Below are 13,995 nucleotides of genomic sequence, written 5' to 3' on the forward strand. Positions count from 1 at the left end.
GAAGTCTTCCAGTGCCGCTATACTTCTACATGATTATATATATATATATATACAGATGGAGCGCCTCTTGTTCAGCGCCGGCCCGTCAGACTGCCCCGGCGCTCCATATGACTGGGACGCGTGAGCATCCCAGTTACCATGCGGGCTGGGAAACAAAACTGTGCCCTTCTCTGCTTCAGGGAGACGGGCAGGGTTGGGGGGGGGGAGCAGGTTGGTGGGGGATGGTGCTGGGAACTGGAGACAAGGCGGCGGGGACCCGGGGGGAGCTCTGGTTGAAGGGGATGCGTGTGCGTCTCATGCGCGCGCATCCCCTTCCAGCGGCTGCAGATCCATGGTGGAGATGCAGCTGCATGGTGAGCTGCATCTGTATATAAAAAAAAACATTTGGACATGTACATGTAAGACATGTACTGTAAGAGTAATGTGAGCGATGCAAAAATAACATAACATATGATAAAGATAAAAGATGAGCATATACTGTATATAGTTTAATAAACAAAAGAGACACCTCAAGCAAACTAAAAATAGCTTGAGAAAGTAATAAAAAAATATCATATAATAAAATGCTAAATATTTTTTAATCAAATAGCTTAAACAAGTGAATTAAATTTTGTTAAATATGTAACAACATTAAAATTAACATCATATTTAAAAAAAACATAGCGAGCGCAGCGAGCCCGCAAGGGGCTTTGTTGCACTCACATTGCTGTCTGGATCCGGCCAGTCGGGATCCTGACGTCGGGATAATGACTGTTGGGATCCTGACTATTGGAACCCTATCCCACACCCGGATTCCCCCCCCCTCCATCCCATATGCTATGTATAAGCAAGCTTTCAGTAGTTGGCTGCTATATTTGACAAATTTCATAGACTCTACTGTATTTCATTAATGTATTATTTTAAAATTGTACTTACCAGACTACAGTTCTTTGCATAGGAAAAGACCAAGGCTTGGATTGTAAATGTCTCTCCTTGTACCACAGTGTAGGGTAATATCAGGTCAATGAAGTAAGGTTTAAAGGTGGTGAGCCCAACATAACTTATCTGACCCAATCCAGACCTCCCCAAACAAAATGCTCCAGTTTCCCATTTTGTAATACTATCAGGGGTAGTCAGATTCAGGACAGTTTCTCCCTTAGGGCTATAAAAGAAGAAAAGTTCTGCGTTGTAACGAATGCTTTTAATAATGTAGTAACGGGCAAAAACTAATTCTGAACCAAATGCAGCAATACAGACCACAATGGCAAACAAAAATGATAGTTTTAAAAATATCTCACAGCAAAAAGGAAATTGTAGCAATAGTAGAAAGTAGGAAAGATAATGGGTGAAATGTAATAGGGTGTGACTTTTTAGCATGTGTAATTTTTGGGGGTAAAAAACGGCTGAAATCGCACGTTTTCCAAAAATCACACATGTAATAGCATGCTCATTGCAGTAAAATTTGCACGCTTTGACCTGTCTAAAAAATCACACATTCAAAATCACATCCAGATGTTTTCTCATAGAAAACATCAAAATCGCAAACGTAATAGATGAGCCGCTTTGGCGCGCCGGCTCAGCTAATGAACATGGACCCATCTGTATATCAAATAGCAGGGTTAGAGGTGTCACTAGAGGGTTGTAGGGGGTGATACCAAAATGCTAAGTGCTCCTCAGTGACCGGGAGCTAGGTATGACAGTGACATTACCGTGCAGCATCCAGCTTAAGCCACTGAGGGGCCAATCAATATTTCCCCGAAAACACCCGCAAATATTAAGTATCACTGGAATGTATCAGGAGAGATCACAGCAGGAATCTCCGATCCCAGATGCGATCCTTCCTGCACCGCCGCTGGCCACATGCCCCATAGGTTTCTATGGGGGATGCAAAGCTGCCCAATGTATCAACATCGGACAGCAGCAGTTCGCATTGGGCCCTGTCGTCCCCAGGGGTAGCCCAGCATCTTCAATAATAGGGAGCAATCCAAAAAACCACACAGCCTGTGATGCCACTCCCTTTTTTCACACACACGCATCTGCAGTGTGTCATCTGTGGAAGTGCAGTGGTCTGGTTCCCTGACAGATATTGTAGCTATATCTGAGAACTAAAGTACATTACTTACCCCACAGAAACTAAGTCAAACAACCATGTCTCTGGAAAGAATGTTCTTGTTAGATCCTTCAACTCTTTTTCTTTAAAAAATAAATTAGAAAAGACATAGGAATATGGTGAAATGAAAAGGGAAAGAAAGAAAAATACATTTTTGACTGAATAATATGCAAACATATTTGGGAAGAAAGAACTGCCTGTCTGGACACTGTCTGGACACACGCCTCAAGAGAGATTTGTTTATGTTGGTTTTAAATTAGTTATTATTATTTTATTTGTTACAAAAAAAAATTCCCTTTTGTTTCCTTCTTATATTGGGACAGGAGGGAATGTGTCATAGTGGTGAAAGAAGGGGTAAAAAATTTTTTAGACGTACTGTACATAACATAGTACACACTGGGCTAGAAAAGTGTCGATAGTGTTAAAAATATAGAGCTTGCATGATGTCACTGGGTATTTAAATGCTATTTGGAGAGCTAGACTGTTTTTGTATCATACTGAGCTGCCTATAGGTCTCCTGTTTTATCCACCTCATGTGACTACAGCATTCTGTTATACCAATTTGTAAATTTCATGGGTTCCCCCTATGTTGCAGTTCCTGCCTGAACCTACAGTGAACTGCCCATAGGTCTCCTATTGTCCCCACTCGATATCTATTGCATTTCAAAGTAAAGTCATTTTCTAGAAATAATTTATTTTAAATACTGGCATCTAGGCAGGCTCTATCTCGTCCTACATGTGTTTAACCTAATCTGACAGGCTTTCTCAAGGCCTTGAGAAACATAGGAGACCTAGAGGCAGTTCACTGTCGGTTCAGGCAGGAACTGCAAAATAGGGGGAACCCATGCAATTTACAAATTGGTATAACAGAATGCTTTAGTCACATGAGGTGGATAAAACAGGAGACCTATGGGCAGCGCAGTCAGGAACTGCAATATACTGCAAACCTAAAATATCCAGGAACAAATAGTGACAGTGTGAATCTGCTTCATTCGTCCGACTAAGACACTAATATCTTAAACAAAATATTCACTCAGTGGAATCATAAAACACAAGACTCTTCAAAAACACAAAACACAAGACTCTTCCCAAATACTCATTCCAATGTGAAGATCAATGCAGAAATATAACTGCAACTTTGTTTCACCTTACCTCATTGTCTCACTGTGAAAAAAGAAACAATTATAAATCAATTGTTTCCCCTGGAGAGACTAATGTAAGCCCAACGTCAGTAGACAGAAATAAGCAATTAACTGCAATTCAGCAGATACTGTATAAAAATCTAGCTCTCCAAATAGCAGTTAAATAACCAGTGACATCAGGCATGCTCGATATTTTGAACATTATCGATACTCCTTACTTTTTTCGAGCACAGTGTATGTGTACTATATATTATGTACGTCTAAAAAAAAATGTAACCCCTTATTTCACCACTATGACACATTCCTTCCTGTCCCAATATAAGAAGGAAACAAAAGGGAATCATAGTTTATTTTGTAACAGATAAAAGTTAAATACTAACTCATTCAAAACCAACATAAACAAATCTCTCTCTTGAGGCCTGTGCCCAGCCAGGCACTTCTTTCTTCTTCCCAAATATGTTTACCATTAACTGCTTTGGACTGCACATATAGCATTCAATATATTGAATAATATGGCAAACACAGTGGCGTAGCTACATATGTGGCAGACCCCGCAGTGGCTTGGAGTGGCGTCAGTGGGGGGGTGTCGCTGGCTTAACTGACAGGCGACCCAGGCAGCAGTGAGCGCTGAGCTGGTCCAGCCCTGTACATATCCAATGAGCGGGGACCCAGTGCAGTGAATATTGAATAAGCGGGTTCCTGCCCCGTGCATATGTGATGAGCGAGAATTTTTTTTGTTGGCAGGGGGGGGGGGATTTCTAGCAATGCCACTGGGCAAACAGCACCAGAAATAACATCTAATATTTTTGCAGCACATCTCAGATCAGAGTTTAGTTGTAAATGCCTCAAGTTTACCCCAAGCACAAAACAACTACGAAGAAAATGCAAAAAATTCTATAAAACTGTTAAGCAAACATATCGACTTTTCTGCCTGGCCCGAGTATAGGTGGCATGGCCGGTGGAGAGATAGGGGGCTCAGGGGGTGTGGTCACATGATTGCATCATCCTGGCTCTGCCCTCTGCTATTCAGCGCCCGGTGGTGTAACAGTAGCCCCCTCAGTGGCTTGGAGGCACTGGGTAAGTGTGGGCTCCTTATGTCTGCACCACTGTTGTGACCTGAAGTACTACTTGTCTGTGGTCCCGACTCTCCTCCTGCAACAGTACCATGAAAAATTCCCCTCACAAAGGGCCTTATTCTAGTTCACTCTGTCTGACAAAATCCTTCTTAGATGGACAAAACCATGTGCACTGCAGGGGGGGGGGCAGATTTAAAATGTGCAGAGAGAAATAGATTTGGGTGAGTTATTTTGTCTCTGTGCAGGGTAAATACTGGCTGCTTTATTTTTACACTACAATATACATCTCACTTTGAAGTAAAACCACACCCAAATCTAATTCTCTCTGCACAAGTAACATCTGCCCCACCTGCATTGCACATGGTTTTGTCCATCTAATAAGGATTTTTGTCTGAAAGAGTGAACTAGAATAAGGCCCAAAATGTCCATCTCCTCACAACAGACAGTTATTAAAGATGCTAGAGAAGGCCAGCCTCAATAATTGTCTTTTGTGAGGGGCGGCCATTTTGCGAAGGACAAGTAGATCTGCAGGTCCCGGCTATGGACTCGGCGGTGGCAGACTGACAAGGGGGAGGCAGGGTTGGGGGACTTTACTTTTCTGGTGGGGGAGGGGCATCACATTTTTCTGGCAGGGGGATGCACAGTTTTTTTGTCATTGCACTGTCAGCACCTCAAAAACAAGCACTTTATTGTGGGGACGGGGTTACGTTGACACTATTCAGTGCGAATCGCACCTTTCAGTCTCACTCGGTCCACCCACTTATGCCCTGTAAGTGGGTGCCAAGGGGATTGTGGTGGGTCCAGGGAGGATGCAAGAGATTTTTCCTCATTTTCCTGAGAGCCAGGAGGCCCGCCCAACTTTCGGGAGACTCCAAGGCATCCCAGGAAATTAGGAAAGTATGCAGTAATATTTGAAATATGTAGGATAAAGGGTCTACAGTATGTTAGGCATGTCCAAACTAGGGCCCTCCAGCTGTTGTGAAACTACACATCCCAGCATGCCTTGCCATAGTTTTAGCATTCCCTACTAGCAAAAATGTGGCAAGGCATGTTTGGACTTGTAGTTTCACAACAGCTGGAGGGCCATAGTTTGAACATGTGATCTCATAATGATGACTTTTTTTAAGCATTAAAAAATAAATGTTTCTGAGTTGTATTTTATTAAATTACATTAGTGTATGGACACTAGGGCCCTTATTCAGGTTCACTCGCAAAGGCAAATTCCTTCTCAAATGGACAAAACCATGTGCACTGCAGGTGGGGTAGATGTTACATGTGCAGAGAGAGTTAGATTTGGGTGAGGTTTTACTTCAAAGTGAGATCAATATTGCAGTGTAAAAATAAAGCAGTCAGTATTTTCTTTGGACAGAAACAAAATAACTCCCCCAAATCTAATTCTCTCTGCACGTCACATCTGCTACACCTGCAATGCACATGGTTTTGTCCATTTGAGAAGAATTTTGTCTTTGCCGGTGAACCAGAATAAGGGCCCAGGTGTATGAGGACCCTCACATTGCCAAGTCTCCCCACCATGTCCCACTCCAGGCGTCTGGGTTTCCAGCAGATGTACATTGCAGTTGATAGGCACCCAGCCGGGTGCATGTGCTGTATGGGTGATGGTACTGTGTATGCGCAAAAACCTGCCCTCTACAGGAAGCCAACACTCTGTCTATTGCAGCATGGACTGGCAGTCCCAGAGAAAGGAAACACCTCTTAAAGGGACTGCCTTTACTGTGGGTGACTGGCAGGTGGAACGTCCAATAGGAAGTTACTGCCAGTCACAGTGAAGCCAGTGCAGTCTCATGATTTGCACCTAACTTAATTAAGGCTGAGCAAGGTGGTTGATTATATGAGGGGGTGTCTTGCAGCCTATAGGTAAAATCTGCCACTGATGAGGACACCTCTGTATGTACAGTACACTATACATTGTTTGTTCATTAAAGAGGTTATATAAAAGTACTATTACTTTAGTATAACACAAAATAGTTTGGATTTTGTAGGGGAACAGTTTCCATTTCATCTACATCTCTCATTATGCGGGGCTGTACCTTCAGTTTTAATTTTCTTATCTCTCTTTGAAGAGCGGGCACCAGACTGATCTGCAACACATGTCACTGGTCCCTCTATCCGGGTGTTGGTAAACACTTTTAGATTGTGCGCCTGTTTAAGAAAAAAAGATTGAAATTAAATCTAGTTTTAGTATTTTAGTATTGTTTATATTTATATATATATATATATATATATATATATATATATATATATATCTGGGCAAAAACAAAGAGGAAGGTGCGCTTCATAGTGCATTTAAAGGGTTTTTAATGGGTTGCTGGGTTGCGGGCAGACGCCTGAAGGAGAGCGGGATTGGGCGAAGAGTCCACAGGTTTCGTCACTGGGACTTCATCAGACGCCCTCTGATGAAGTCCCAGTGACGAAACTAGTCAGGGCCTGGCTATCCGCACTCACTGGCTTGCTGCTCCTGTGGACTCTCCGCCCGATCCCGCTCTCCTTCAGGCGTCTGCCCGCAACCCAGCGGGGGGGCGCTTTTGAGGTACTCGGTTCTTTAGGACCAGGATTGCCCAGCTGCCTAGCCTGGTTGATATATGTCATGTCACGTGGTATCCAGTCCTCCCTGTTTTAATTCTGGTACGAGCAAATGCCCTGCTCCCCTTTGTCCAACATTTGTTATTCATTAAAAACCCTTTTAATGCACCATGAAGCGCACCTTCCTCTTTGTTTTTGCCCAGATTTCTACCTCATTGGATCCTTGAGGATTTGTTTCTGAAGCTTGCTGCAGTCCGCACACATAAGGACTTTGGTCTTGGCTAATATATTCCTTCTACTCAGCTAAAGGAACATTCACTGGATTTTCAAATTCATACACTCAGCGCTGGTTTTACTATTTGATATATATATATATATATATATATATATATATATATATATATATATCCAGATATGGACCGGCACTCCCCACAAATAAGCAATGTAGCTGCGTGCCTTTGCCAAGAAGAGATAAAGAGCAGGGTCCCACCTTCCCACAGGTAGCTGGAACAAGCACGTCACTGCAGCATGTAGTAAAAACGAATTGCTTTATTGACCTCGACGGGCCGTTTCGGGGTAACACCCCGTTTTCAAGAGGATACAAATACACATACAGAAATCATTTAAATAGGGCCCTTTGGCGCCAGAACTCACCACTTCACCGCCCACACTCCTCACCCGGCAGTCCCCGTCCAATCAGGCGCATACCCAGCGCGTCAGCGTCTCACACCCGCTGACGCCGCTGTCATGACAACCTGGCTACACATTGAGACGCCGGGAGGCCGTGTCATCCGGCTCACTCAACCGCAGCCAATCAAGACAGATCTCCTAGGGACAGCGCTAGCGGCTCACACCCGCCCAGACGCGTTCCCATGGAGACCCGGCTGTCAGACCGCAGGAGTATGCCTTGGGGATCAGCGTGTGTGCTCTGTGTCAAAGTTACCTGTACAAAACGCACAAAAATCAAATACATATAAAAATACAGGGATACACAATAAAAACGGACTTATGGGTATTAGCTATCAATGTATAAATCGATAAATTACATGTCTTAACATAACTCATATTACAACTACCATCAGTGATCACCGTTACACCCTGGAACGACATGTACACTGATCTACAATATACTCTCCTGTAGATATTTACATAAACGTACTCCACACAATCCTTTCATTTAGACCGTGAGGAGACACTGTATTAAGTTTGTGGATCCAACTCGCTTCCAATTTTAAAAGTTTTTTGACCCTATCACCCCCCCTATTCGATTCGGGGACATGGTCAATTATTTGATATTTTAAGGATTCTAGAGGGTGACCCATGGTCTTAAAGTGAATTGCAACTGGCTGTTCAGCTTTTTTACCTGCCAGTGCACCTTTAATAGAGGACCTGTGTAAGGCCATACGCTCCTTAAACTTGCGCGATGTCATCCCGACATAGCACAAATTACAAGGACAAGTAATTAAATATACAACGTATCTGGTGTCACATGACAGTACGTGCCTAATTTTGTAACTTATTGAGGAATGGGGATCCTGGAATTTGTCCCCAGTCCGCATGAAACTGCACGTGACACATTTGGGGCATCTGTAGCAACCTGGTTTCTTTATTTGAGTATGAGAAGCTGCTGCCGCCTCAAAACCAGTCACATCGGTATGCACTAGAATGTCCCTCAGATTACGTCCCCTCGTATAACATGCTAGGGGGCGTACATTTTTAAACACAGGTAGATCTTTATCAGATGCCACGATAGGCCACAAGGCCTTCGAGGCTATGGGTACCACCATGCTAGATGTATCAAATTGGGATACAAATGGAAACACATCTTTCGATTTTTTTAGAGTAGGTTTCAGTAAATCAGATCTTTTGAGTTTTAGCGCTCTCATTTTTGCACCCTCCAATTCTTTCAGAGCATAACCCCGTTGATGGAATCTATTGATTACTCTGTTCAGTTCTCCATCGATCTTGGATACATCACTACAAATTCTCATGACCCTCACCATCTGTGAAAATGGCAGGCCCTTCTTGAGTGGCGGGGGGTGGTGGCTGCTTGCTAATAACAGTGTATTTCTGTCAGTAGGTTTACTAAACAATGTGGTGCTAATGCTGCCATTTGATAGAGAAACGGCCACATCCAAGAAGTTGACAGTTTCTTTACTAGACATATAAGTAAATTTAATCGGGGTATCAGCCATGTTAATTTCTGCCATCATTGTTTCAAACAATTCCACACCCCCATTCCAGAACATGAACAGGTCATCTATGTATCTACAGAACGTCCGAATGTGCTGGCCAAAACGATGTTGAAAAAAGTGCTTTTGTTCGAATTCGAACATAAACACATTGGCGTAGGCCGGTGCGACCGCCGCCCCCATCGCACACCCGGACGTCTGTAGATACATAGTGCCATTGAAAAGGAAATAATTTCTAGATAGAACTAACTCCAATAGAGTCATATACAAATCAATGTTAAAGTCAAAATCATCAAGGTTGCTCAGAAAGTTTCTCATTGCCATCAACCCTTGTTGATGGGGAATCGAGGTATACAAACTCGATACATCCATGGTGCACATAATAGTGTGCTCCTGGATGTCATCACATTGTGTAATAAAATTCAAAAACGCAGTAGTGTCTTTTAAGAAGGTGGGTTGGACAGAGATATGAGGTTGTATTAGCATATCTAATAGTTGGGACACAGGTTGTAAGAGACTACCCCTGGCAGAGATAATGGGTCTGCCAGGGGGATTCACTTTGTCCTTATGTACTTTTGGTAACGTATATAGTACCGGAATCACCGGCACCATAGGTTTAAGTGCTTGTGCGCATTTTTGATTAATTAAACCATCCAAAAGAGCCTGGTCCACAATTCTAAACAATTCCTGTTGATATCTATTAGTGGGGTCACTCCTCAATTTGCAATAAACAGATTCATCTGCTAACTGTCTATATATTTCTGCACAGTATTTATCTATATCTTGTATAACTATACCGCCCCCCTTGTCGGCAGGGCGGATAGTTATACTCCTGTCACAGCTTAAACCATGTAATGCTTCTTGCTCAACCCTGGACAAATTACGGTGAATAGTATTGCTAGCACCATTAAATCTAGACATGGAATCATCCAGCAATCTGCAATACGTTTTAATGGAAGAATTCACACTTACAGGGTCAAACTTAGACAAATGCTGTCGACGTACAAATGAGTCAATGACCCCCGTTTCTTGAACAGGAGTATAGTCCTGGAAATGTTCCCTCAGTCTCATATTCCTCCCCATCCTCTGGAGACTGCACTGCCACTCGAAGTTATTATGCAATGTGGTAGGGATAAATGAAAGTCCCTTATTCAAAACATGTCTCTCTGTGTCGGTAATCACTCTAGAGGAGAGATTAAATATCAATTCCTCGTCGATTTTGTTGCTCTTGTAGAGCCTCTCGTTTTGGCCGCTTCTGCGGGTCCTTTTGTTGCTAAAGGGCCCCTTTTCCTTGAGGTGGCCCCTAAAGGGGGACGAGCAGCTGATGGATCGTCAGATTCAGGCCAAGCAAAGTCACTATCGCTGTGGGAGGGTGATCTTTGTTGTTGCCGTCTCTCCCTTCTGGCACGCCAAGATGGATTTCTCTGTTGCTGAAATTGGCGTTTATTAGTACTTTGGCCAGAGATCCAGCGATAGACCACATTATCCTCATAGTCCTGTTGTACAATATGAAGTTTTGATTTTTTAAACTTCAATAGTTCATTCTTATAGGACTCACATTGTTTTTGTAATTTCTCCCATAATGCGGTGTGTTCAGGCTCATTTAGTAGCGATACATGCTCTGCTTTGAGGTTCTCCATCTTCTCACGGGTAACTTTCAATTCTTTACCCGCCTGTTCTATTACCAACAACATTAGATCCAAACCGCACTTGTTTAGTACGGCGACCCAACGGCGGCAAAAGTCGGGGCAGGTGCGTCCAATTGTTGGCACATTCTGGACACGAAAACCTCGTGGGATGAGTTTTTCTCTGAAATAATCAGAAAGAGATTGTCCATGTAGGAGGAAATCAACCTCCCTCTTTCGTAATTTCAATAATTTATGATATATATCCTCTGCATTAAGGCATGTATCCCCCATTGGCTCGGAAAATAATACACCATCAGCATATTCAGCCGTGAGGCTCAAAGTCTCTCCCCTAGGTAGGGAAATATTGGTTGGCATAGCCATACTCACAAGTCCAGTAGTAGATTGTGACATCTCCAATCAGTAGGCAAGTCACAAACAGAAGGGTACAGGATCCCAATTAAATATCACGAATGTCCAAATATTAGAGGTGCCTTGACCCTAATCAATCCGCCTCTGAAGGAAATTGAGGTAAATATCCAGATATGGACCGGCACTCCCCACAAATAAGCAATGTAGCTGCGTGCCTTTGCCAAGAAGAGATAAAGAGCAGGGTCCCACCTTCCCACAGGTAGCTGGAACAAGCACGTCACTGCAGCATGTAGTAAAAACGAATTGCTTTATTGACCTCGACGGGCCGTTTCGGGGTAACACCCCGTTTTCAAGAGGATACAAATACACATACAGAAATCATTTAAATAGGGCCCTTTGGCGCCAGAACTCACCACTTCACCGCCCACACTCCTCACCCGGCAGTCCCCGTCCAATCAGGCGCATACCCAGCGCGTCAGCGTCTCACACCCGCTGACGCCGCTGTCATGACAACCTGGCTACACATTGAGACGCCGGGAGGCCGTGTCATCCGGCTCACTCAACCGCAGCCAATCAAGACAGATCTCCTAGGGACAGCGCTAGCGGCTCACACCCGCCCAGACGCGTTCCCATGGAGACCCGGCTGTCAGACCGCAGGAGTATGCCTTGGGGATCAGCGTGTGTGCTCTGTGTCAAAGTTACCTGTACAAAACGCACAAAAATCAAATACATATAAAAATACAGGGATACACAATAAAAACGGACTTATGGGTATTAGCTATCAATGTATAAATCGATAAATTACATGTCTTAACATAACTCATATTACAACTACCATCAGTGATCACCGTTACACCCTGGAACGACATGTACACTGATCTACAATACACTCTCCTGTAGATATTTACATAAACGTACTCCACACAATCCTTTCATTTAGACCGTGAGGAGACACTGTATTAAGTTTGTGGATCCAACTCGCTTCCAATTTTAAAAGTTTTTTGACCCTATCACCCCCCCTATTCGATTCGGGGACATGGTCAATTATTTGATATTTTAAGGATTCTAGAGGGTGACCCATGGTCTTAAAGTGAATTGCAACTGGCTGTTCAGCTTTTTTACCTGCCAGTGCACCTTTAATAGAGGACCTGTGTAAGGCCATACGCTCCTTAAACTTGCGCGATGTCATCCCGACATAGCACAAATTACAAGGACAAGTAATTAAATATACAACGTATCTGGTGTCACATGACAGTACGTGCCTAATTTTGTAACTTATTGAGGAATGGGGATCCTGGAATTTGTCCCCAGTCCGCATGAAACTGCACGTGACACATTTGGGGCATCTGTAGCAACCTGGTTTCTTTATTTGAGTATGAGAAGCTGCTGCCGCCTCAAAACCAGTCACATCGGTATGCACTAGAATGTCCCTCAGATTACGTCCCCTCGTATAACATGCTAGGGGGCGTACATTTTTAAACACAGGTAGATCTTTATCAGATGCCACGATAGGCCACAAGGCCTTCGAGGCTATGGGTACCACCATGCTAGATGTATCAAATTGGGATACAAATGGAAACACATCTTTCGATTTTTTTAGAGTAGGTTTCAGTAAATCAGATCTTTTGAGTTTTAGCGCTCTCATTTTTGCACCCTCCAATTCTTTCAGAGCATAACCCCTTTGATGGAATCTATTGATTACTCTGTTCAGTTCTCCATCGATCTTGGATACATCACTACAAATTCTCATGACCCTCACCATCTGTGAAAATGGCAGGCCCTTCTTGAGTGGCGGGGGGTGGTGGCTGCTTGCTAATAACAGTGTATTTCTGTCAGTAGGTTTACTAAACAATGTGGTGCTAATGCTGCCATTTGATAGAGAAACGGCCACATCCAAGAAGTTGACAGTTTCTTTACTAGACATATAAGTAAATTTAATCGGGGTATCAGCCATGTTAATTTCTGCCATCATTGTTTCAAACAATTCCACACCCCCATTCCAGAACATGAACAGGTCATCTATGTATCTACAGAACGTCCGAATGTGCTGGCCAAAACGATGTTGAAAAAAGTGCTTTTGTTCGAATTCGAACATAAACACATTGGCGTAGGCCGGTGCGACCGCCGCCCCCATCGCACACCCGGACGTCTGTAGATACATAGTGCCATTGAAAAGGAAATAATTTCTAGATAGAACTAACTCCAATAGAGTCATATACAAATCAATGTTAAAGTCAAAATCATCAAGGTTGCTCAGAAAGTTTCTCATTGCCATCAACCCTTGTTGATGGGGAATCGAGGTATACAAACTCGAAACTCGACAGCATTTGTCTAAGTTTGACCCTGTAAGTGTGAATTCTTCCATTAAAACGTATTGCAGATTGCTGGATGATTCCATGTCTAGATTTAATGGTGCTAGCAATACTATTCACCGTAATTTGTCCAGGGTTGAGCAAGAAGCATTACATGGTTTAAGCTGTGACAGGAGTATAACTATCCGCCCTGCCGACAAGGGGGGCGGTATAGTTATACAAGATATAGATAAATACTGTGCAGAAATATATAGACAGTTAGCAGATGAATCTGTTTATTGCAAATTGAGGAGTGACCCCACTAATAGATATCAACAGGAATTGTTTAGAATTGTGGACCAGGCTCTTTTGGATGGTTTAATTAATCAAAAATGCGCACAAGCACTTAAACCTATGGTGCCGGTGATTCCGGTACTATATACGTTACCAAAAGTACATAAGGACAAAGTGAATCCCCCTGGCAGACCCATTATCTCTGCCAGGGGTAGTCTCTTACAACCTGTGTCCCAACTATTAGATATGCTAATACAACCTCATATCTCTGTCCAACCCACCTTCTTAAAAGACACTACTGCGTTTTTGAATTTTATTACACAATGTGATGACATCCAGGAGCACACTATTATGTGCACCATGGATGTATCGA

At 43.2% G+C, this 13,995-nt stretch overlaps 1 protein-coding gene across 1 annotated transcript in view; it reads right to left on the bottom strand.

Annotated features, from left to right (window-relative positions):
* LOC146009766 (alpha-2-macroglobulin-like protein 1) overlaps nucleotides 1–13,995 on the bottom strand; it is a 119,823-nt gene that overhangs the window by 48,394 nt on the left and 57,434 nt on the right. Inside the window, exons 18-20 of the mRNA XM_083150226.1 lie at nucleotides 6,356–6,467; nucleotides 2,103–2,172; nucleotides 916–1,141 (exon numbers count right to left, since the gene is read on the bottom strand). Of these exons, the coding sequence (XP_083006352.1) occupies nucleotides 916–1,141; nucleotides 2,103–2,172; nucleotides 6,356–6,467 (408 nt within the window). The remainder of the gene's footprint in view (nucleotides 1–915; nucleotides 1,142–2,102; nucleotides 2,173–6,355; nucleotides 6,468–13,995) is intronic.

This window comes from Crinia signifera, chromosome 6 (genome assembly GCF_055691185.1).
Source record: "Crinia signifera chromosome 6, ASM5569118v1, whole genome shotgun sequence".
Taxonomy (NCBI): Eukaryota; Metazoa; Chordata; class Amphibia; order Anura; family Myobatrachidae; genus Crinia; species Crinia signifera.